The following is a 24,260-nucleotide window of genomic DNA, read 5'->3' as shown; positions in this document are numbered from 1 at the left end:
ATTACAGTTTATTTCAGAGAGTAACTCAGGGATCTTTCTACAGACACTTCAACAATTTATTAACAAGAGATTTAGCATATTTAAATCCTTTGGAATAACCAGTTTAGGCTAACTAATAATTTTTACATTTGGCACACTGACATCAGTGTTATGAACCGGTAATTTTTCAGACCATGGGGTTGAACCTAATGTAAAAAAAAAACCATGTGCACACCTGAAGTACTGTGCTACCCATGTAGCTGCTTCCTGTGTGTAGCGCACCCCTGATCTATCAAGGGGTGTCTTACAACCTTCCACCTCATAGCACAGGTCAAGGAATCTACAACCAGTTTCATCACAGAGTTGACTTAACCCGTGTATGATGCTTGGTACGACCCTACAGCCTGACAACCAGGAGTGATGGTCTGGGGTGCCATTTCATTTCATAGCAGGACTCCTTTGATTATCATCCACAGCATCCTTACAGCACGGTGGTGTGTTGATGATATTCTAAGCCCTATTTTGTTGCCCCCAATGGTAAGCTATTTTAAGCTCAAATTTCAGCTATATAATGCCCACTTGCACAAGACGAGTATTTCTGCTACTCTCCATGCTGGCCATATTCTACCTTGGTCAGCAAGGAAGGTTGAGAACATTTGGCACATTGTTGTCAGGGCTGTCCAACCAGCTCAGGATTTTGACAAGCTAACGTGCCGATTGGGCAGAATTTGGCATGATGCCCTCCAGGAGAACATCCAACAACTCCATCAGTCAATTCTAAACAAAATAACTGCTTGCATGAGGACCAGAGGTGGACTAACACATTATTGACTTGCTCAATTTGTGAAGCTCTTTCTCTTGAATAAATCACCCATTTTTTCCGAAGTTGTGATTATTTGTTTGCCTGTACATGTACATCACATCTACTGATTTCTATCATATTCAGATAATTTCTATGTGGTGTGTTTGTTTTCACCCCTCCACCCTCCCCTTAGAGTGTACATCAAGTTCTCTTTGAGATATGACAGTACTCTCAGTTTATCTCGTCTACTGAACATATAAATCATTCTACTTGTTCTAGTGACTCCTTTTACTTTGTCAGCCTTATTGCTACTACTGCCTCAAGGTCACTATAACATTTTTCAAGTGGATGTCCTCAAAGAGGTCTGGTTTATTTGCTGTCAGTGTAACTAATATTTCTGTCATTTGTAAACTTCCAAACTATTCTTCTATGTGGTTGTGAGGGAAAACATTCAGTATTTTTTTCACAGGATGTGCTGCTATGCTCACCACTTATGAAAGAGGAGAGTACTTGAAGTACCTTTGGTATGGTACCTCTGGTAAGTGTCCCTTGGTAGCCATCCTACCCTCCAAATCCATTTTTATCAGCTTGAACCAGCAGTCCAGGCAGTTAACAGCTGCTTGAAACAACTGCTAACTCATCATGGCAAAAGGAACCATCTTGGGGATGCTTTAGTTGTTTTTGGAACTATTATCATGCAAGTTCACTTCAATACTAGAACTATGGAAGAGGCCAAACTGACTGTTTTGAAATTTTGTCTGTCTAAATTACAATATTTTTTTCATGAAGCTTAGAAATTTTTGATCTTTTCTTTTCAACAATAGGAATTACAAATCTGTAACTACACACATTGCATTTATGTCTCACTGTATATCTAGAACTTTGAGTTCTGAAAATGCTCAGATGCACTGCACTTCACTGTGATATGGTGCTACATGTAGGCTGTAGCTTGTTGGCTGATTATTTACTGTATTTTCCTGTACATAAAATGATTCTTTGTAAGCCTTAAAACAGATATAGCACTGAAAATGGCTCATAAATTGTCAGACAATGACAAAGCAAGAGTCTGAAGATAGTGAACGTGGAAGACAAATTTGTAATTGTGAGTGACTGTTCAGTCAGATGAAAGTACTTGCAAGTGTCCAGAGGTGATATTCCAGGAACTGTTAGGGCCTACAGCAGCAAGATAAACTGCTCCATCAAAACAGTAAGTCATTCAGGTATGAGTCATTTACTGCTAACTATTTTTTGAGAACTTTTAAATTCTGGAATGATGGGACAGAATGGGTGACTGCAGATCATATCTTGAATTAATGGTATACATGAGAACTGACACCATTTGTGAAGAGAAACATGAAAATTCACAGCACTACCAATCCTAGGCAGCTGTTCATAGATGGCAGAAGAAACTGTGCACAGTGACAGTATACCATAGGCAACATTGAAAAAACAATTAGTGCATTTCTCATTCTGAACTACATTCATTGATTGCAGTTTTATGAACTCATGGATTTTTTTGTGCTGAGGGAATAGATATTGGCAACTTGTTATCAAAAGAATGGAAATTACCTTTCTGACACAATGCTGAAAGATACATTTAGAGATATCATGAATGTTTTGTCTTTGTATCATAAAGATGAAGCAGACTCAAAATGAACAAGTTAACTTCAGAGTCAGAAGTTCAGAATTGTTTCACAGAAAACTGTTCTCTGCTTTATAGTCTGGGATGTAAAATCACAAGTGATTGACAGCTCTTTCTCATGAAGGTCAGATGCAGATATGTAAAATAACCTTGTAAGCCAGATAAATTTGGCATCAAATTTTGGTTAGCAGTCAATGGAGACAACCAGCATCAGTTGAACAGATTTCTGTGTATGGGAAGAATGAGTATCAACCACAGAATCAAACCTTTTTTGCAGCATCTCAGTGTGAATAACTAAGACCTGAAGATGAAGTTATGCCAAAAAGTGTTTTCTGTAGTGGGCAATGGGACAAATGATGAAGACAAACATGGAGCAAGTAAGTAATATAGGTGGCATTGCAATGTTTCACAGTGCAAGAACAAATTGATATCAGTTACAAGACACCAATGACAAGCCTGTGTGCGGGAAATGTACGAACACAATCTCAAAGCAACACATTGCCTTTTAGGGCTGTTTATTATAAGAAGATACAATTTTACTTTCTATAGTATCCTTATTCTAAAATGAATTAGAATATACTTTTCATAAACAAAGTTTTTTGACATATAACGATATTTAAACTACAAAAACTGTTTCCAGAAGCATTGTTACTGTGGAAATTTTGACTGTTACCTCTTTTTCTGATATGGCATAAAAAAGTTCAATGTTTATATAAAGATGAAGCTATTAATACCCAAGAAAGTGGTACAACAAAAGAAGTACCTGGAATGAAATTTATTCCCTGAAGCTACACAAAACTTTGAGTGTTAAACTTCTTTTCCATTTCTTCTGTTGAGGAAATAGAAAAATAGCAGAATTTCATGAGAAATTCAGACACTGTACATTTAGATTGAAGTGGAAAACTAAATGAAAGATGATAGTTTTTATGTGTGCATAATATGCTTTTGCAGCACAGCATTCAACTTTATAGCTGTATATCTATGTTTACATTCTACTCATAAATTTTCAAATACTGTCTTGGAGTACAGTAGCCAGTTGAAAACATTGTGCTAATTACATATATTACTAACTATATCGCAATTAAAAGCCGTACTTTCCAATCCCTCCCCACCCCCCACCCCCCTCCACCCCATTCTCCTCCAGGCACTGTTTTGCATGTTTGCATTTTGGACATACATCATCACACTGCAACAATACCTCAATATGGGGAGACAGCTATGTGTCCAACTGTTAATATGTAACAACTGCAGAGAGCAGTGTTTTCCTCATTCTTTGAATTATTTCATGCCAAAGAAAAAAAAAGATACAGGAATACAAAACCACTGACTGCCATTCATATTCCGAGGCAAAGAAAAACTACTATCACTTACATCCAGTTTAAAATACCACAAACTTTCCAAATACAGTAACAGCCTCTGACTGTAACAAAGATGAAAACATCTGGCCTGATGATCACTGACTTACCCCCTTCTCCTCATTCCCACTACACCCACATCACTAAACTCCGTTCCCCAACAGCTGGCAACATGTTTCCTACTCATCTGGCATCACCCAGTGAATGGTCACCTTCCTCTGGACCTTCTCAGCCAACTTATGCCACTTCCTTGCTGCCTGACATCAGCCAGTGCTCCATAGAGACACAGATTAGAGTCTGCTGGACAGCTTGTTCACCTTCTCTTACTGATAACAACCAAATAATCCCTAACAAGAGTTAAAACTCCAGAAGGATAACAAGGTGGTTCAAAGGTTAACGTAGAATCGGCAGCCTTAGCTGAAGCAGTTGCCTCCTCCCCCCCCCCCCCCCCCCCTCCCCAAAAAAAAAAGGTGTTGAAATTACACACACTGATGTTCCTTCTCTCCAAGTAGAGGAAGCAGAAGCTGAAACATGACCCACCTTCTTGTTGCCCTCCAGACAACACTCAATGTTTATCCAGGCATTTCCCTCCAAAAATTCGATTCCCTGAAACGTATAGCCCTACCCTACATAATCACATGTGTGTGTTGTCTTCAGTCCAGAGACTGGTTTGATGCAACTCTGCATGCTACTCTATCCTGTGCAAGCTTCTTCATCTCCAAGTACCTACTGCAACCTACATCCTTCTGAATTTGTTTAGTGTATTAATCTCTTGGTCTCCCTCTATGATTATTACCCTCCAATACTACATTGGTGATCCCTTGATGCCTCAGAATATGCCCTACCAACCGATCCCTTCTTGTAGTCAAGTTGGGCCACAAATTTATTTTCTCTCCAATTCTATTCAATACCTTCTGATTAGTTATCTGATCTACCCATCTAATCTTCAGCATTCTTCTGTAGCACCAAATTTCGAAAGCTTCTATTCTCTTCTTGCCTAAACTATTTATCGTCCATGTTTCACTTCAAAACTTGGCTACACTCCATACTAATACTTTCAGAAATGACTTCCTGACACTTAAATCTATACTCGATGTTAACAAATTTCTCTTCTTCAGAAACGCTTTTCTTGCCATTGCCAGTCTACATTTTATATCCTCTCTACTTCGTCCATCTTCATTTATTTTGCTCCCCAAATAGCAAAACTCATTTACTACTTTTAGCGTCTAATTTCCTAATCTAATTCACACAGCATCACCTGATTTAATTTGATTACATTCCATTATGCTCGTTTTGCTTTTGTTGATGATCATCTTATATCATCCGTTCAAGAAACTGTCCATTCCGTTCAGCTGCTCGTCCAGGTCCTTTTCTGTCTCTGACAGAATTACAATGTCATCTGCGAACCTTGAAGTTTTTATTTCTTCTCCATGGATTTTAAATCATAATAATTAATTTTAATCACATAACAATTTTAGAAATGGCATTGGCCCTGAAAGGGCATTGGATGGCTTTTTCATGTGGATTACTATGTATTTTACTTTCTGTAATGCCTGTCTTCCTCCAAACAGGAAGCTGATGTATCAGGAGATAGATGAGCTAATCTGTCAGGTACCTTAACCTACTTTCCTCCTTGCCAATTTCAATGGCCACAGCCCATTTCTGATTAGTGATAGAAGGTACTCTAATGAAACAAATGATTGTAAATGTTGATTACTAAACTATGGACCTCCAACTACTTTAAGTGTGCACTTGGAAAGTTGACAGCTATTGATATCTCAGTCTGTGGCCCTAGCCTCCTCCTGTCAACCCAGCAGAGCATTCATGATGACTTCCATGAGAGTGGTCGTTTATTAGTTTTCATTACCCCTATACCATTACCCAACTGATTGCCCTCAACAATGGGTCATCAAGAAAACTCACTGGAATGCATTCAGTGTCACTCTCCCATCCAGTGCAATTCTACAACTTAAACCAGGACACAACTAACCAATACTAAAAGCAGCAGAACTAATGATTGTCCTCTTTTTTGAGACATCTCATTGAAACCAGTCCCCTGGTGGATGCAGAAAATTGCTAAGGCAAGAGAATATCACAAGCTGGAGCTCCAATGATAAGTATCATCCAACAGTGGAAAAAAGCTTGAAAGGCTATGTGCCTGGGAACACTATCTTATAATATACCAGAAAAAAGAATGCTGGGACAGGTATGTCACTACCACAAGGACCTCACACCTCTTGTCCACAGGTATGGATGAAGTTGTATTATATAATTTATAGTTGGGGACAGCTTGGCCTGAAACAAGAATAACCAATAGCATTTCACAGTATTTGGGCAACACCGAGTAGATGGATTCGGGTGGGGTGAGATGATGTAGCTCTCTTGCTGCTGCTTCATAGACTCCATATTGGATATTATCATATTCTATTGTTTCTATATTATAACTTGCTTTCGATGACAGTATGCCACTTCACGGCAATGGCACATCGAAAACTTATCACAAACCTCATTCTCATTATTATCTGTTACAGTTAAATGTCAGTTAATGACACATCAGTAGTAAGAGCTTTTGGGAGAGTGTAAAATGAACAATGCTAAGATGCAGATTTGAATATGAGTGGTATGCTCTCATGGTTACAAACATGCAGTCACTGTGTCAGAAACAGAAGGTTCACGTCCTACTACATACAATTTTTTTCTCATTTTTGCATTTGTGTCAGATTCTGGTTCTTAATAGTTAACATAATAGAAGTATGCTGTCCAATATTTGTTATTATTTTCATATAAGAGTGGGCTCCCTTAGGAATGAGTTTCTTCAATTTTCTGCCTTCAGTATGATTAGAAAACAAAAGATGAAACTTCCACAAGTGAAACGACCTGCAACAATATCCATATTATAGCTTGTTGTGAATACTTTTCTGTTTAGTCAAAATATGTCACAATTTCTGAGGATGTGGATATGTAGGAACGTAAGCAGACACCTTAAATTGCTGTGAGTGAAACAAACAGCAATCATATGTCTAGTCTTGCTTGTTAGAAATAATTTTCTGTTTATTCCAAATATATCGCGATTTCCAAGGGTATGTTTAGAAAGGAACATAAGAATACAGCTTAAACTGCTGAAAATGAAATGAGCAACAAGGGCATTTATTTTTTTGCTTGTCACAGACGTGTATCCAGTTGAATCATTAACAACACATTCATAAATTCTGTGGTCAAGACAAAGATTGCACCACACTGTGAGTAATAAAGAACTTTGTGCAAAATAGAGAATGGACACAGATGTTATGGTGTTCAACTGTGATTTACATACTTCATGTCTTATGTCTTGCTAAATGGTCATTTAAAGAGAAAATATACACTTAACTGTATTGAGCAACACTATTCAATACAAATAATGATACAAATTACAAAATCGTAATCAGTGAATCTTGACAAGGGGTCAATGTCTGACAAAAACTATTTCATGAATCATTTGCTGACAAATTGTTCTTGCAACATTTCACATGTGAACATTCAGCTTTCATTATGTCTGCCACAGTGCCCACAGAAATCCAAAGATAACAGTGTCTCTGCCTGACCACTTACAAGCACATCAAAAACAAAGCAATCCTATTGGCTCTTGCTACCCTGAAATGCTACTGGATATTCACATTGCTGAGTTTTCCCTACTGATTAGTAATATATCTATGGTTGCCAACTAGCATTTTGACTCCATTGTTGTCACAGAACACTTTGCAGCACACTTTGCTTAAGCACATGCATCTGACAACTACCTCTCAGCCTTCTATCTACACAAAAGAGGGTAGGTGGCAAAGAACCTGTCCTTCATTACTCCCTCAGTTGAATCGTCTTGTCAGGTTACCTTCGTGATGCCCCATGGTACATCATCCATAGGTATGGCTGGACCTCTTCATTAGGCCATATGAAATGATAGACCAGTTCTTGGTGAAATTCCTGTATAAACAGTTATCTGTACTGATAGCTCAAAGGTTAGTGATCACATCTGCCATGTCTTCACTCATTCCAGGGGTTATGAACACACCCAAGTGTAATGTTTTTACAGCAGAGTTAGTGGTCATATTATATTTGCACTTATAGTTATGAAAATTTCATGCCATTACAGCTTACATGCCATAAGCCAATGCTATCCTCTGTAATAATTGGTTTTGATCACTCACAATCTTCATTCTTACCTCTGTATGGGTTGTAGTGACCACAACATAATGTGTTACCACTAGAAAGTCACATATTTTTTCCACAGTATCATGTTAACCTCACCCTCTCAGACTGGGATTCACTGCTGACTACAATTACTAACAAACTTGCAGTCTTCTTCCTTCATACACTGAATGGGAAAAATTAAAACTGAAACTCTTCTTTAAATTAAAACCCTTCCTTAGCCTGCTCCTTCCTACTTTTTAAGCTATACTGAATTTAAAGAATTAAAAAACATCTTAAAAAACTAAAAACTGTTTTAAAGCTAAATATCTTCTTGAGACATGACAACTTCTCACTTCTTGTCTTTCATGATACGAAAATGGACCTGATGGATCTGAACACCTTTTTGAAGTTGGAACCGTTCTTGAGTAGCTGTCTGCTTGCTTTATATGATATATAAAACATTAAATACCAGTAACAAAAACTCTTCTTGAAACTACATATCTTCAAGAGCCTTGCTTGTTTTAAAATTACATGAAGGTAACACAGAAGTGAAAACCTTCTTCTTGAAGCTTATATTTTTGTTAGAGAAGGATAGTTGCTTCTCACCATGTAGCAGAGATGCTGAGTCACAGATAGGCACAACAAAAGAGACTGTCACAATATGAGCTTTCAACCCATTTTCTGACAGTCTTTTTGTTGTGCCTATATGTGATTCAGCATCTCTGCTATATGGTGAGAAGCAACTATTCTTTTCATAATATTGTTCATTCCATCCTGGATTTTCCATTGTTTGATTTTTCTGAGAGACTCATTCTTTCTTCAGAATCTATGAATATTCTTTACATTACACTTAAAATAAAATTAAAATCAGTTGCAAAGTGTTTTTCTTCTTGACAAAATAAGTTTTAAGTTGAACCGGCATACTGTTGCACATGTGGTTGACGTACAAGGCTAATATTCTTTTGGGAACTTAACATTGTTTTTCAAAACAGATCTTCATCAATTAAAATTGGAGACCCACAGACCTACTGGTCAGAGATACAGAGATAGACAGGCTGTTTTCTCTTGAGTTTTGATTGTCAAAAGAACCTTGTTTTCCCTAAGATAATGCACCAAATTTCTTACTAATCCAGACAGCTTTGTTTATAAAACCTTTCAGTTGTTCAAGGCATGATTGTCTGTACTCTGCTGATGTAGCAATATACAGCTGGACAGAAGATGATGGCAATAAATCCTTGAGTGATGTGGCTTCAATTGTATTCAGTGAGTTGAAAGCCTTTGATCTCTCAGGCTTTGATACCATCCACCTGTTGGCAGATGGATGTACAGGATGCAACAAGAATATCAATATGTTAATGGTGTTGAGCAAGTTGCTGGCCATCTATGCATGAGCAAACATTATGATGATTGATGTAGTTTTCCCACTTACTGATCACTCTTTCCTACCTTCATATAGGGTGTTCAGCCTAATAGAAAGAAAGCTAAGATGAAAAAGATACCATCAATAATAAAGCTAAGTATCACAAAGTTTTTGAGTAGTATGGAACTCTGAAACACACTGGAAGAGACTGGGTGTTTTAAGAGTGGAAATAAACAGCCAAGTAGCACATTAAGTCGGCATGTCAGCTCCACTTTGAATATCAGCATGCAAGCACATAATTTTTCATAAAACGAAGTCAGGCAAAGTGATGGTCAAAGGAGAATTTGCTTACAACGTAAATATTGGGAGCAGAGAGACCAATTTCTAGTTAACAGCAAACCAGAAGAGAGAGACTCTCAGAACATTTCCATCTGTATAACAATCAAAGTAGAGAAGCTTGTTGATGTAGACAGGTTGCTAATCAAACAACTTTAAAATACAAACAAGTTTCATTACAACTAAAAGTCATGTAAATGAGCAAAACACCTTAAATATCATTCAAATTTAGATCTTATTTTGTATGTACCACTCAGGTTATTGTAGTTTTTACTTTTTTCAATAATATAGTAGAATTTAAAACTTAATTTCTTTCACTTTGTAACCAAATTCTTACAATTTCCCAGGTGATACTCTTGTAAAAAAATTCTCATCACTATGAAGTGAATCCTGGAGCAACAAAAATGGACACCTGCAAGTATGTTCGCATCAAAAATGGACATCTGTACAGTTTGGTTTCAAAGATGGATGTCTTTATTTTCAAAATCAATTTTAAGTGGTTTCTCTAATTAAAACTATTTTGTGTACTTCGCAGAACCATTTCTGCTCTACTAAAGTTAATTATGACTAAAAAGCATGGAAATATACAAGCTCTACACTTTGTAATAAAAAAATGATGTTTTTCTCAGTTTCTTGCAAATGACATATGTCCAACTTTGATAAGAAGCTACTCAATTGAATAAGGTGGTATAAATATTATACAATTTGTTACTGTAACCAGATGTGAAAAGCAGGGAACAAAATACTCTGAAGAAAACTAGGGAGATCTCACATAAAAAAGGAGTAACACATACACAAAGATGCTGTTAGATCATCGATCACATAGGCAAAAAGATAGTCCATACTTTAGTCCACACTTTCAGTTGTATGTTCAGAGTACCACCATACAGTCCCCCCCCCCCCCCCTCACCCCCCCGTCCTATAGAGCAGAATTCAGAGAATGAAAGGAAACTTGTATCAAATTATCCATCCACTCTTGTGTGATTCGATACTGGTCCTGGTGAGTGAGAGGGCTCATTGAGAGAAGTGTTGTAATGCCAGAAATTCATATCCTCCTATTCCCATATATTGTACTATAAATTTTTTCCTTATTTTGTTACCTGAAGATATTCTGTGTATTTGTATATTGTAATTGTTTTACAATTTGTATATATATATATTTATGCTTTTATGTCGATGTATAATTGGTTTGTTTTGTAAATATTATTTGTATTTTTACTCTGGATCTTGCCCAGGGAAAACTATGCTATCAAACGACTACATCGATAGGTCATGTGGAGAACCAAAGTGTTTAGGATATTTGGTAGTGTTGGCTCTGCCGCGTGGAGCGTGGGCAGAGCAGTCTGGCTGGAGTAGGGCAGTGGAGCAGGTGTGTTGTGTGATGCTCCCGCGAGTTGCTGCGCTTTCGGGGTTTGGCAGCATGTAATTGCGCTCGACTTGCTATGATTGTTTCTGGCACGGTGCCATGAACGGGAAACATTAGCTGGCACACATCAAGAGCCCGTTTTGCCTGGTGACCATGTCAAGAAGAAGGTGCGCCAACATCCAGCTTCTGCAACAGCGACGGCTGACAATAAGTGATTGTCGCCACCTAATCAATCGACGACTTCAAACCTTCAATCAACCAACAAGGAAGACTGAAAGCACATAAAGTCTTAGAACTGTATGGCAGACCTCAGCTTTTCAAACTGTTCCATTTGCATCACTAAAATACAGCAACTTAGCATGAACCTTTGTTGCTCTAGTCCCAATTGCATTACCAAGCAAGGCCCTTCCTTTTCCTAAATGAACCTGTGTATCATTGATATTCAGATGCCAGCATTAAAATAATATGATTCTATTTCACTGCTTTAATTTCAAAGTTCAGTTAAGGTATTCATAGCTGGCTACAATATTTAGATTACACAAGCACAAATTAAGAGTGCGAGTTTTGTTACTGTATTTTAGCTTACCTGTGACTGCAGCTCAGCTTGGTACATACTAAATTTTACTATTGTTAATTGTTCAACATCATTTAATTCAAGTTCAAAGTTAAATCTCTTATTTCTAAATTGCGTAGATTCGAGTTGCTTTTGAGATGATTGTTGAGGTATCCCAAGACTACTAACCTTATTTTATTTAATTGCGTAGTGCTTCAGAAACAAAGTTCACTATTAATTTCAGTCAATAAATTAACTTTCAGTTTTCCGGTTTTATTACTTCTTTTGCTAAATTAAGTCAGAGTGTAGCGAAATTTATTACTTCTGACAAACACTCAGTTTTCACACAACACATGTCAACCTTCAGTTGCCATGCTTTTAGTGCTAATTATATGTGCATTAACCTTTCTTTTTCAGTTATTATAGTAGTAGTCCATAGGACTGGTGACCGTAATTTTCCACAAATCTCAAATATCTAATTAATACCAGTTAGTTGTTAACATGGCGACTGCACATTTACTTTCTCCATTAACTTTACCCTTTTTCAAAATTAATTTCACCAATTTCATTTGCATTTTTCCTTTCATTTAGATGTAACCCTTTCCTTCCTCTTTACTGACAGATTAACTTCGGTGACGATTGCTTTTCCCAAGTTTCCATTAGGCACATGCGGTTTAATTTTTCACTGTCATTAAGGTTGATAAGTGAGGAGGTGGTTACAGGATGTATCAATGTTTGAGCTACTGCGGTGGCTGACTCCATTGATGATGACAGCAGGGCAGTAGGTGGGGCCAGCAGAGGAGAGTCATGGTTAGCATGGTGTGGTCTAGAAGCAGATGTCAGCTGATGAAGAGGCTGCCATTACGCAGTATCATCTGATGGAAGCAATTATGCTGGTTTTCCCTGCTGAGTGGAAACCCTGTTTGGTTATGCATTAATTAAGAGCATCATTGTGTGAGTGTCTCTTTCTGGAAAGGGGCTGGTGTAAGGTGGTTGCAAGAATCCTCTAAAAGCATGCATATGGAGAATGAGTTGGTAACAATGAGCGAGTTTTTCATGAATGGAAATGGGTGGATTTGCATGTTGAGATACTGTTGAAGATCAGAACTTTACAATTCAGTTTCTGATTTGTAGCATCAATGAACAAGGATATTCAAGTTGATATTATTATTGAATGGAGAAGAACTCAATCAGAAATCTCAGGGTTTTGCCATACACCATTTCTGTTGTTGAAGTGCCGAGGTCAGTTTTGAATGCAGTTTGCAGTCAGACTAATATCAGTGGAACTGTTGTCACTCAGGAAGATTTGTGACATGTTAATGCTTACTTGAGGGTCCTGAGCCAACTTTTCACCATGCTGTTTCTTGCCAGATGGTAGGTGGTGGAAAGATGATGATTGATCCCATAGAAAACAGGTAGTTTGTTAAACAAAGAAGACTCAAACAGTCAACTTAATCTATTATCACATCTATTGGGCATCCAAACCTTTAAATACATATAGGCAATAAGGCTTATAACACTGTATCTGCAGAAATGTCCATTGTAGATGAGGTTTCGACCCATTAAGTAGACCTATAGTAGCCCAGAGTATGTGTGAATCCTTTTACAGGGTGTAATGGTCTTATGACGTCTATGTGGACATGGGAAAAACAGCATGCTGGTTCCCCAGAGGAGCTGAGAGGTTTGTGGATATGGTTTCCAACTTTGGCTGACTGACAAGGTAAGCAGGTTGTTACCCACAACCAACAATCATGCCTTACTCTTGGCCAAACTTTGTGGCAGCCCACTTGTGTCACTGAATGATAGAATATGATAAACATGAACAAAAGTCAATAATAGTTAGTCAAAAGGTGAGGAAGTACTGGACATTACTGTGCTTTTCACCTGAAACGTAACTGGCTCGAACAAATCTCTTTGAGTCTAGCATCAGAAATTTCAGTTGCACAAACCAGTGATTGTAGGTGACACCAAAAATGGTAGGGTCTTGCCACCAATAGCTACACTTTGTAGCACTTGTTGGATGTGGACGTCCATTGGTTTGCACAGCTGGCAAAGCTTCTTAACATATGTATGTTTGCCCTCAGGAGGCATGTTATACACAACTTCCATTAACAAAGTTTATGAGTCCAATGCTCAACAGTGAGGACGAATTGTATTTTATCATCTGATATGCTATTAGCATAAAAGGAAAGTTCAATAATATGGAACCAAAGATTAGGCTGTTAGCATGTACAGGGGTGTGCATTGTTGCAGATGGATAAATAAACAAAGTGAGTTTCATGGTCACTGTTTCTGTCTCATATTCTTGTAAATGGTACTCCAAAATTCAAAGACTTTTAATATAGTCAACTGGAGCAAGTTGAATGGGGCAAGTTAACAACCTTGTGATCTGCTCAACAATTTTTATTTCATAGCAGTTTCAGTTGTTAAAGCAATTAATCAGTTCAGAAATTGTGAGTCAATCCTTATCAATTCCTTTTGTTTAATGAGGAGAGTTTTCCTGTGGCAAAAATGACAGATAATGAGTCATGCCAAAACTGAAAATTCTCCTTTTAGGCTGCAGCATCTATAAGTCAAAACATAGAAACTCCAAATGAATGTCCTGATGGACATCAGGTAGAGCTAAATGAAGAATTAGGATATTCAACAAATGCTGGTCCAATTAATTGACACTGGTGCCAATGTGTTTTTGATTTTAAGCTACTGCCTTAAGAAAGACCATGTGATTCCTACAGTATACAAAGTGCAACTGTTTTAACAAGCTTAGCTTTAAAACTTGATGTTGGTTGATAATGACACACAAAAGGTGAGACCAGAACATTTAAAACAATAACGAATACTTTCCGAAGAAGGTACAAGCTGTGTCCTTCATGTAATTAATTTGTGTTGAACGTCCTTGAGAAAACTGAGGATAGAGTTTTGCAAACCATACACAGGTGGAATGAGGAAAAAATTGTTAGTGAAAAACATTGATCTAACATTTTATTCATTTTCAATAGAATAAACCTTTCATTAAATACTGTTGAGTAGAAAATATGTAGCAATGTTCAATTAATTTACTTTCTTATACTTATGGTAACTGAAATAAATTCAACTTTTATCAGTAATACATCGGAGTAGGTATTAAAATCCATGGAGAAGAAATAAAAACTTTGAGGTTCGCCGATGACATTGTAATTCTGTCAGAGACAGCAAAAGACTTGGAAGAGCAGTTGAACGGAATGAACAGTGTCTTGAAAGGAGGGTATAAGATGAACATCAACAAAAGCAAAATGAAGTTAATGGAATGTAGTCGAATTAAGTCGGGTGATGCTGAGGGCATTAGATTAGGAAGTGAGACACTTAAAGTAGTAAAGGAGTTTTGCTATTTGGGGAGCAAAATAACTGATTATGGTCGAAGTAGAGAGGATATAAAATGAAGACTGGCAATGGCAAGGAAAGCATTTCTGGAGAAGAGAAATATGTTAACATCGAGTATAGATTGAAGTGTCATGAAGTCGTTTCTGAAAGTATTTGTATGGAGTGTAGCCATGTACAGAAGTGAAACATGGACAATAAATAGTTTGGACAAGAAGAGAATAGAAGCTTTCGAAATGTGGTGCTACAGAAGAATGTTGAAGATTAGATGGGTAGATCATGTAACTAATGAGGAGTTATTGAAATAGGATTGGGGAGAAGAGAAGTTTGTGGCCCAACTTGACTAGAAGGAGGGATCGGTTGGTAGGACATGTCCTGAGGCATCAAGGGATCACAAATTTAGCTTTGGAGGGCAGTGTGGAGGGTAAAAACCGTAGAGGGAGACCAAGGGATGAATACACTAAGCAGATTCAAAAGGATGTAGGTTGCAGTAGGTACTGGGAGATGAAGTAGCTTGCACAGGATAGATTAGCATGGAGAGTTGCATCAAACCAGTCTCAGGACTGAAGACCGCAACAACAACTGTCTTTCCTTGTGAATGAAGTCATCTTGCCCCAGTACTGGGATAAGATGACACTTTTGCAAATTGATGAAATAATTGGATTAAATTAAAATAGAAATTTGTACTATTACGTACAATACAATAACAGGACATCTTGTTAACAATTGCAAAGAAAACCAAACCATCTCCAAAAATTAAATTTATTAAACTTGATTATGCCTTATCATTACTGACTTGCTCTGGTCTCCCTTTACCAAGCGTCCTCAGCCTATTATACCAAAACAGTGGTTATGAATTGCAGCAGTAGTTTAATAAGCCTCAAATTTCTCTGTTAGGCATATAGCATGTGGTCATCACTCTGGAGGATAAAGCTTCTTTAATTGTAGCAGTAAAGAAACTTCTAGAATCTTCGAAAGTGATAAATGACTCAATTTTCACTGTGGCTGAGGTCTGTTTCCTACCACAAGGATCTGCCAGCTTCAAGAAAGAGGGCAACCTTTGACAAAGTCAGTGAAAATTGTGGATGAAGAAATACAAAGAATAGAGAGTTTGCCAGAGAAATGGTGTTCCTTTATGAGGGAAAAGTGTAAAATGGTGCTTTCGAAAAATCCTGATGTTGATAAACTCCTCAAAAACTCTAAAAGATGACAGTTATGTTGTAGCAGAAATGGACCCTACAATAAAACAGTCTTTCATACTTGTATTTTGTTATCTGAGAAAATAACTACTCAACACCTACAGAAGCAGTTGACACATTGTCTGCCAGGACACCGATCATGACTCTGAAAAATTTAAGAAAGCATTTGGTTGTCATGAAACCAATAAGCTGATAGAACATTGTAATGCATAGGTTTTTAAGGAACATTTTCATTTTTTGTCAAATACATTAAGCGTTTGGTTTAACACTTTAAAGTTATTTTAAAAATACAATACAGCATGGTATTAACAATTATGCTGATTGTGTTATTGTCTGAATTGTGCACACTAGTAAATGAATAAGTATAATGTAAGATTTTTTTGTATTGCCATTTTAAATATTTATAATGCCTTTTTCTCTGTCTTTTTGAATGATTTATAATGCCTAAAGATCTGGTCTTTGGTTTTTTGTTTCCTCATATTACCTAAAATTTTTTGTCACTAGCTGTTCATGTAATATGTTGGTGCTGGAATTCTTTTTTGTTTAAAATGAAACAGGTGGAAAATAGTCATGTAAGAGGTATTTTGTCAGTGAAGAAAAATATAACATCTATATAATTAACACAATGTTCCCAATACATGGCTAATGAATGCTCAAAATAATGTAGTATGGTGACTAGGCACAAGTTTTGACATTAATAATTAAGAAGTGAGTACATGAGGCCTTTAATGCCCAGTTATACTTACTTGTCTATTCTCTCCTCTTGCTGGGTACAAGAAGCAAAATATTTCAGTGCATCTAAATCAGTTTCATTGTGACCAAGAATCTTAACCAATGTTTCCTCCCAAATGTAATGCTCACCCCACTGCAAAACAATACAGTCCCTGGAAAAAATGGGGTAAAGTTTCTAATTAGCAAAGCACATATCAGCTTTGTATATACTATAGTTATATACCTTAACTATAGATTAGATTAGATTAATACTTGTTCCATAGATCATGAATACGACACTTTGTAATGATGTGGAAAGTGTCAGGTTAATAAAAGATGTCTCTACAAGATATTGCATTACACAAAATATTGCATGACACTAATGTTTAAGCTAGTTTTTTTCCCTCCCTTAATTTATATCTAAAAATTCAGCCAGTGAGTAGAAGGAGTTGTCATCTAGAAATTCTTTTAATTTATTTAATGTTGGTTGACTATCTGTCAGACTTTTGATGCTGTTTGGTAGGTGACCTAGGACTTTTGTGGCAGCATAATTTACCCCTTTCTGTACCAAAGTCAGATTTAACCCTGCATAGTGAAGATCATCCTTTCTCCTGGTGTTATAGCTATGCACACTGCTATTACTTTTGAACTGGGTAGGATTATTAACAACAAATTTCGTAAGTGAATGTATATACTGTGAGGTTATTGTGAGGATCCCTAGATCCTTAAATAGATGTCTGCAGGATGACCGTGGGTGGGCTCCAGCAATTATTCTGATTACACGTTTTTGAGCAATGAATACTTTTCTACTCAACGATAAATTACCCCAGAATATGATGCCATATGAAAGCAGTGAATGAAAGTAGGCATAGTAAGCTAATTTACTGAGATTCTTGTCACCAAAATTTGCAATAACCCTAATAGCATACGTAGCTGAACTCAGACGTTTCAGCAGACCATCAATGTGTTGCTTCCAGTTTAACCTCTCATCAATGGCCACACCTAAAAATTTTGAAAAATCTACCTTAGCTACAGACTTCTGTTCAAAGTCCATATTTATTACTGGAGTTGTGCCATTTACTGTACGGAACTGTATATACTGTGTTTTATCAAAATTTAAAGAGAGTCCGTTTGCTGAGAACCACTTAATAATTTTGTGAAAAACATCATTTACAATTACATCACTTAGTTCTTGGTTTTTGTATGTTATTACTATACTTGTATCATCAGCAAAAAGAACTAACTTTGCATCTTCATCAATGTGGAATGGTAAGTCATTAATGTATATCAAGAACAGTAAAGGACCTAAGACTGAACCCTGTGGGACCCCGTACTTGATAGGCCCCCAGTTTGAGGAATCAGCTGTTGTTTTAACATTACATGAATGACTTATTTCAACTATAGTCTTTGTGAAGTAGATGAAAGCATTCCATTAAAAAAGGGAACCAAGAATGTTTTCAAGAAAAAATTCATTTTGAGCCAACACATAGCAAACTTCTTCATTTAATACTTGGTTTTGACATAATAAATCATGAATTTCTATTCACTGCACAAGCTTTAATATTGAGAGAATTTCTATTTAATGCTAACTACACATGTACTTGTTAACTAATTGAAGGCTTCTAAAGATAATATGAGGGTGTGCTGAAAAGTAAAGTTGCTAAAGTTTTTCTATGAAAACTCTTAAGGCTTTTTAAATAAAACAAAAACTATTAACATTTTACATCTTTATTATACATGTCTACATATTTGCAGTCCTCTGCCACTAGAGAGCTCAATATTGTGACGTGTAACATTGCAGTGTGTAAAGTAACTGTCAGTGCATGAGAAGCAGCATGCTGTAATGGAGTTTCAAATTTGAAGAATATGTCCACACATGTAGAAAACTCTCCTTCACCATGAAAATGACAGACCACACATGAGTGTTGTAACATCTGTAACATCCACTGCTTCGGGTTCACTATCATTGATCAGCCTCCATACGGTCCCAACTTTCCCCAGCTGATTTTCACTTGTTTCCAAAACTTAAAGGACACCTTTGATGGCTGTATTTTGATAGTCATGAAGCATTGAAAGCAAACATTAGGTTGTGTCTCCATCAACAAAGCCAAACATCCTAAAGCGATGGTGTCAATGAACTGGTCTCTTGCTTGGAGTAATGCATTTGTTACTAGGGTGACTATGTTGAGAAATAAATATGTATAGATGAAAAATAAAGGTGTAAAATGTTAATAACATTTATTTATTTGAAAAGCTTTAAGAGTTTTCACATTTAAAATTCAGAAGTATTACTTTCCAGTATAACCTCATTGACTCTAGTGTTCCACAAAGTCTTTTTACAGGCCAAATTTTTATTGAAGGTAGAGCCGAAGAAAAATACATTTACAATTAAAACAGCATTAAAAATTATGATGGTAGTATAGAAAAATAAAAACGGAAAGCAGAATATCAACTGATACGTTACACTTATCAGAACATCCTTTGGAAATCACTTGAGATTTGGCAGATGCGCCTAGATGGATAAAACCTGTCACACTGCACTAAAAAAAGTAAAGGAAGAGAGTGATGGATTCATATACAAAAACTAGTTTTTTAGATGTAACTCCATCAGGTTAGTGAACGTTGAATTGCACTTCTCTTTGCCTGCTGAATCACATTAAAGGACCTGGAAACACAAGGTAGTACAGCAGGAGACAGCAACACAGTGACCTGCATCAACTTTTCAGTGTTTTCAACTCTTGAGACCTCAGAATTCTTCTGCTTTGTAACAATATTAGAGAAGGAAAGTTGCTAGTCACCATATAGCAGAGATGCTGAGTCGCGATAAGAATAACAAAAATATTCACACAGTTATAGCTTTCGGCCATTAAGGCCTTTGTCAGCAATAGTCACACATACAAACATGAACACGCACACACTCACACAAATGCAACTTGCACACACATCTGCAGTCTCAGACAAATGAAACCACACTGCAGTGTGTGTGTACATGTTTGTATGTGTATTTATTGCTGACAGAGGCCTTAATGGCTGAAAGCTAAAATGGTTCAAGTGGCTCTAAGCACTATGGGACTTAACATCTGAGGTCATCAGCCCCCTAGACTTAGAGCTACTTAAACCTAACTAACCTAAGGACATCACACACATCTATGCCTGAGGCAGGATTCGAACCTGCAACCATAGCAGCAGTGCGGTTCCGGACTGAAGTGCCTAGAAGCACTTGGCCACAGTGGCCAACGGCCGAAAGCTATATTGTGTCAATCTTTTTTTTGCTCCTATCATGACTCAGCATCTCCGCTATATGGTGAGTAGCAACTTTCCTTCCCAAATATTATTACATTCCAGCCTGGATTTTCCATTGTTTAATTCTTCTGCTTTGTGGTTTTTGTTTCAGCAGACTGACATTTCACTTTCAGAAGTTAAGTATTGGTAAATCAATCTCTTGATCTGTAACTTAACAAGCTAGTAATTACACCAAAGGTAATCATTGGGACATGTTTCATCAAGGAAATAGAGTGTTAATAAGATTACAAGAGAGTTATTCTTCTGTCTGATAAGACTGAACCATATACAAGTACTTGCCATGTTGAGGTGGCTTGTGTGCCTCATTGATATGTGTAGCTACATCATAAGTGCAACCACGATGGAGGGGTATCTGTTGAGAGGACAGACAAACACATGGTTCCTGAAGAGGGGCAGCAGCCTTTCTGATAGTTGCAGGGACAACACACTGGATGATCAACTTATCTCGTCTTACAACATCAGCCAACATGGCATTGCTGTGCTGGTACTGCAAATGGCTGAAAGAAAGGGGAACTTTGAGGGGGAGGTAAAACTGAACAGCAACCTCACAGGATCATGGAATGTTTCTATTCAAAAATAATCACCATATGCGTTAAGACATTTATCCTACCAGGAGAAGAGATGATCGATTCCTGTTTCATAGAATGTAGTTGGCTACTGAATCACACTGACTCTTGCAGTTCCTCATCCAATTGAAACTGACATTCACACATGTCCTTCTTCAGGTTGCCAAAGATGTGAGAATCATGCAGTGAAAGATCCAGGCTCTATGGAGGATGTTGCAGCATTTCCCGACCAAAACACACAACCATAGTCTTTGTCCAATTGGCATTGTGGAGTAGACATTAGCATGCAACAGGCTGACTCCGTCCGACAGCATTCTGACAGCCTGAGGGAAAATGGCAAGGTAACAGCATAAATATCTCACATCTCCACCACCAAAGAAACCAAATCTGTTCACAAAAATTCCGGCATGGTCATGATGAACTTCTTCTTTGACTGCAGGGGCCCCTCTGCTCATCAAGTTCATTGAGCGTGGAACCAAAATCAACATGCATGCTATGAAGACACTTTGTTGAAACTGTGACATGCCATGAAGTCAAAACGTCAGTAAAAACAATGCTGCCAGCAGGAATCATCCTGTGCTGCCAGCAGGAATCATCCTGTTGCATGCCAATTAGCAAAGGCTTCACATCAGCAATTTGACTGAGAAACACAGCAACATCTTCCATGATGTGGGGATCCTTCACTCTGTGGTTTCCACATCTTTGGTGACCTGTAGGAAGCATGTGTAGATGTCACATTGAGTTGGAGAAGGAAGTGCAAGAGTGAGGGAAAAGTAAAATAGACTTTTGGATCCATCAGTGGCCAAGAATGTTCTATAACAAGAAATTGACTATCTCATCTCCCAGTGGGATAAATATCTTTAAAGCATGTGGTGATTGCTTTTGAATGGAACCATTCCATGGTTCCTTTGTGGTAGGTGTTCCATTTCCATTTGAGTGCTGCTATATTGTCTGGTTAAATGATGATGGCATCCTCTTGGGTGAAATAATCTAGAGGTTTATTAGTCACCAATTTGGATCACTGGGCAGGGACTACTAGGGGGATTGGCATCATCAGGAAACACAAAACTGGAATTTTAGATGCCAGAGAATGAAATCTCTGATCCTTTAATCAGGCAGGTAGATTAAAAAATTTAAAAAAGGAACTGGACAGGTTGAAGTCAGATGTAGTGGTAATTAGTAAAATTCAGTGGCAGACAAACAGAGTGTCTGGTCATGTTAGTTCAGGGTTATAGGTACAAAAACAAATAGGGGTAATAGAGGAGAAGGTCTAATGAGGAATAAGGAAATAGGAATGCTGGTAAACATCTATGAACAGCATAGTGCACACATTACCATAGCTAAGTTGGGCTCAAAGCCAATTACCACCTCAGTGGTTCAAGTTTATATGCCAACTTGGTCTACAGATGAAGAGACTTAAAGAATGTATGATGAGGTAAAAGAAATTATTCAGATAATGGAGAGGAAAATTTAATTGTGATGCCCTGTAATTAGATAGTAGGAAAAGGAAGAGAAAGAAAAGCAATACAAGGATATCGACTGAGGAAGAGGAATGAAAAAGGAAGCTGTCTAGTAGAATTTTGCATGGCCCATAATTTAATAATCGCTAACACTTCGTTTAAGACTTGTGAAATGTGGCTTTATGCGTGAAAGAGACCTGGAGACACAAGAATGTTTCAGATCAATTACATAAAGGTGAGACAGAGAATACAGAATAAGATTTGAATAAACAGCAAAAAGGTAGCAAATTAAGGAAGTGAGACCTGTCTACGTTGAAAGAACCAGAGGTTTTGAGAGTTTCAGAGGTAGCATTAGGCATGACTGAAATGGGGAAGGAACACAGTAAAACATGAATGTGTAGCTTTGAGAGACAGTATAATGAAGGTAGCATAGGATCAAACAGATAAAATGACATTGCCCCATAGAAATCCTTGGATATCACAGCAGGTGAAACCAAATATAGATGTCAAAAAACAACATTGACAGGAAGAGAAAATGGTTAAGCAGGAATTGAAAGAGGACAACTGTTAAGCTATGGAATCACAGACAAATAGGGGAAAGGTAGATACCACCTTTGGGAAAATTAAAGAAGCCTGTGGAGAAAAGATATCAAGAGCTCAGGCGGAAGAGCAGAACTAAGCAAAGAATGGAAAGGTGGGAGGAATACATAGAGGGACTGTATAATGGAAATGTTCTTGAAGGTCATATTATAGGATGGGAAGAGGAAATAGATGAAGATGAGATGGGAAACATGGTACTTGGAGAAGAATTTGACAAAGCTCTAAAAGACCTTATCTGAAACAAGGCCCTTGCAGTAAACAAAATTCCCTAAGAAGTGATGACATCCTTGGGAGAGCCAGCCATGAACAAACCATTCTACTTGGTGTGCAAGATATATGAGACCTGGGAAATACCATCTGATTATAAGAAGGCAAGTGCTGATAGGTGTGAAAATTACCAGACTATCATTTTCGTAAATCACAGTTGCAAAAAAATGACAAAAATTATTTACAGAAGAATGCTTAACTGGTTAAAGCCAATCTTGGGAAATGTAGGCTTGGATTTCAGATAAATACAGGAACTTGTGCAGCAACACTGACCCTACAACTTCACTTAGAAGCTAGGATAAGGAAGGCAAACCTATGTTTACAGTATTTGTTGACTTAGAGAAAGCTTTTGACAATGTAGCCTGGAATACACTCATTGAAATTCTGAATACAGGGAGAAAGAGGTTATTTACAGTATATGCAGAAGCAAGACAGCACTTACATGAATCAAAAAGGCATGAAGGGGAAGCACTGCTTGGGAAATGTTTGAGACACGAGTTGTTGCCTACACCCAGTGTTATTCAGTGTTTACACTGGTAACAGCAAAGGAAAGCAAAGAAATATTTGGAGAAAGAATTGAAGTCCAGGGAGAAGAAATAAAGACTTTGTGGTTTGAAAATGACATTTTAATTCGGTCAGAGAAGTGAAGGACTTAAAAGAACAGTGGAATGGAATGAACAGTGTCTTCAAAGGAGGATATAATATGAATATCCAACAAAATGAAAACAAGGGAAATGGTATGTAGTCAAATTAAATTGAGTGATGATGAGAAAATTATATTAGGAAGCAAGATACTAAAATTAGTACATGAGTTTTGCTATTTGGACAGTAAAACAACTCAGGACGCAAAGTGGCAATGACAAAGTGATTTCTGAAGAAGAGAAAATTATTAACATCTTACATAGATTTATGTGTTATGAAGTCTTTTATGAATGTATTCGTCTCAAGTGTAGTCTGTATGGATGTGAAACATTGGTGATAAATAGTTCAGATAAAAAGAGAAAAGAAGCTTTTGAAACATGGTGCAGCACAGGAATGCTAAAGATTTGACAAATAGATCATGTAAGTAATGAGGAGGCATGGAATGGAATTTGGGAGAAAATAAGTTTGTTGCACAGCTTGAGAATGCATTCTGGGACGTCAAGGAATCATCAGTGTAGTGCTGGAGAAAAGTGTGAATGTAAAAAGTGTAGAGGGTGACCAAGAGGTGGATACAGTACGCAGTTTCATATGAATGCAG

General features: G+C 37.3%; 1 protein-coding gene across 1 annotated transcript in view; it reads right to left on the bottom strand.

Annotated features, from left to right (window-relative positions):
- LOC126269609 (thyrotropin-releasing hormone-degrading ectoenzyme-like) overlaps positions 1-24,260 on the bottom strand; it is a 253,127-nt gene that overhangs the window by 28,108 nt on the left and 200,759 nt on the right. The window contains exon 16 of the mRNA XM_049974005.1: positions 16,860-16,997. Within this exon, the coding sequence (XP_049829962.1) occupies positions 16,860-16,997 (138 nt within the window). The remainder of the gene's footprint in view (positions 1-16,859; positions 16,998-24,260) is intronic.

The sequence above is a fragment of the Schistocerca gregaria genome, chromosome 1 (assembly GCF_023897955.1).
Source record: "Schistocerca gregaria isolate iqSchGreg1 chromosome 1, iqSchGreg1.2, whole genome shotgun sequence".
NCBI lineage: Eukaryota > Metazoa > Arthropoda > Insecta > Orthoptera > Acrididae > Schistocerca > Schistocerca gregaria.
The sequence above is the reverse complement of the archived record's forward strand: the minus strand, read 5'-3'. Positions and strand labels throughout refer to the sequence as shown.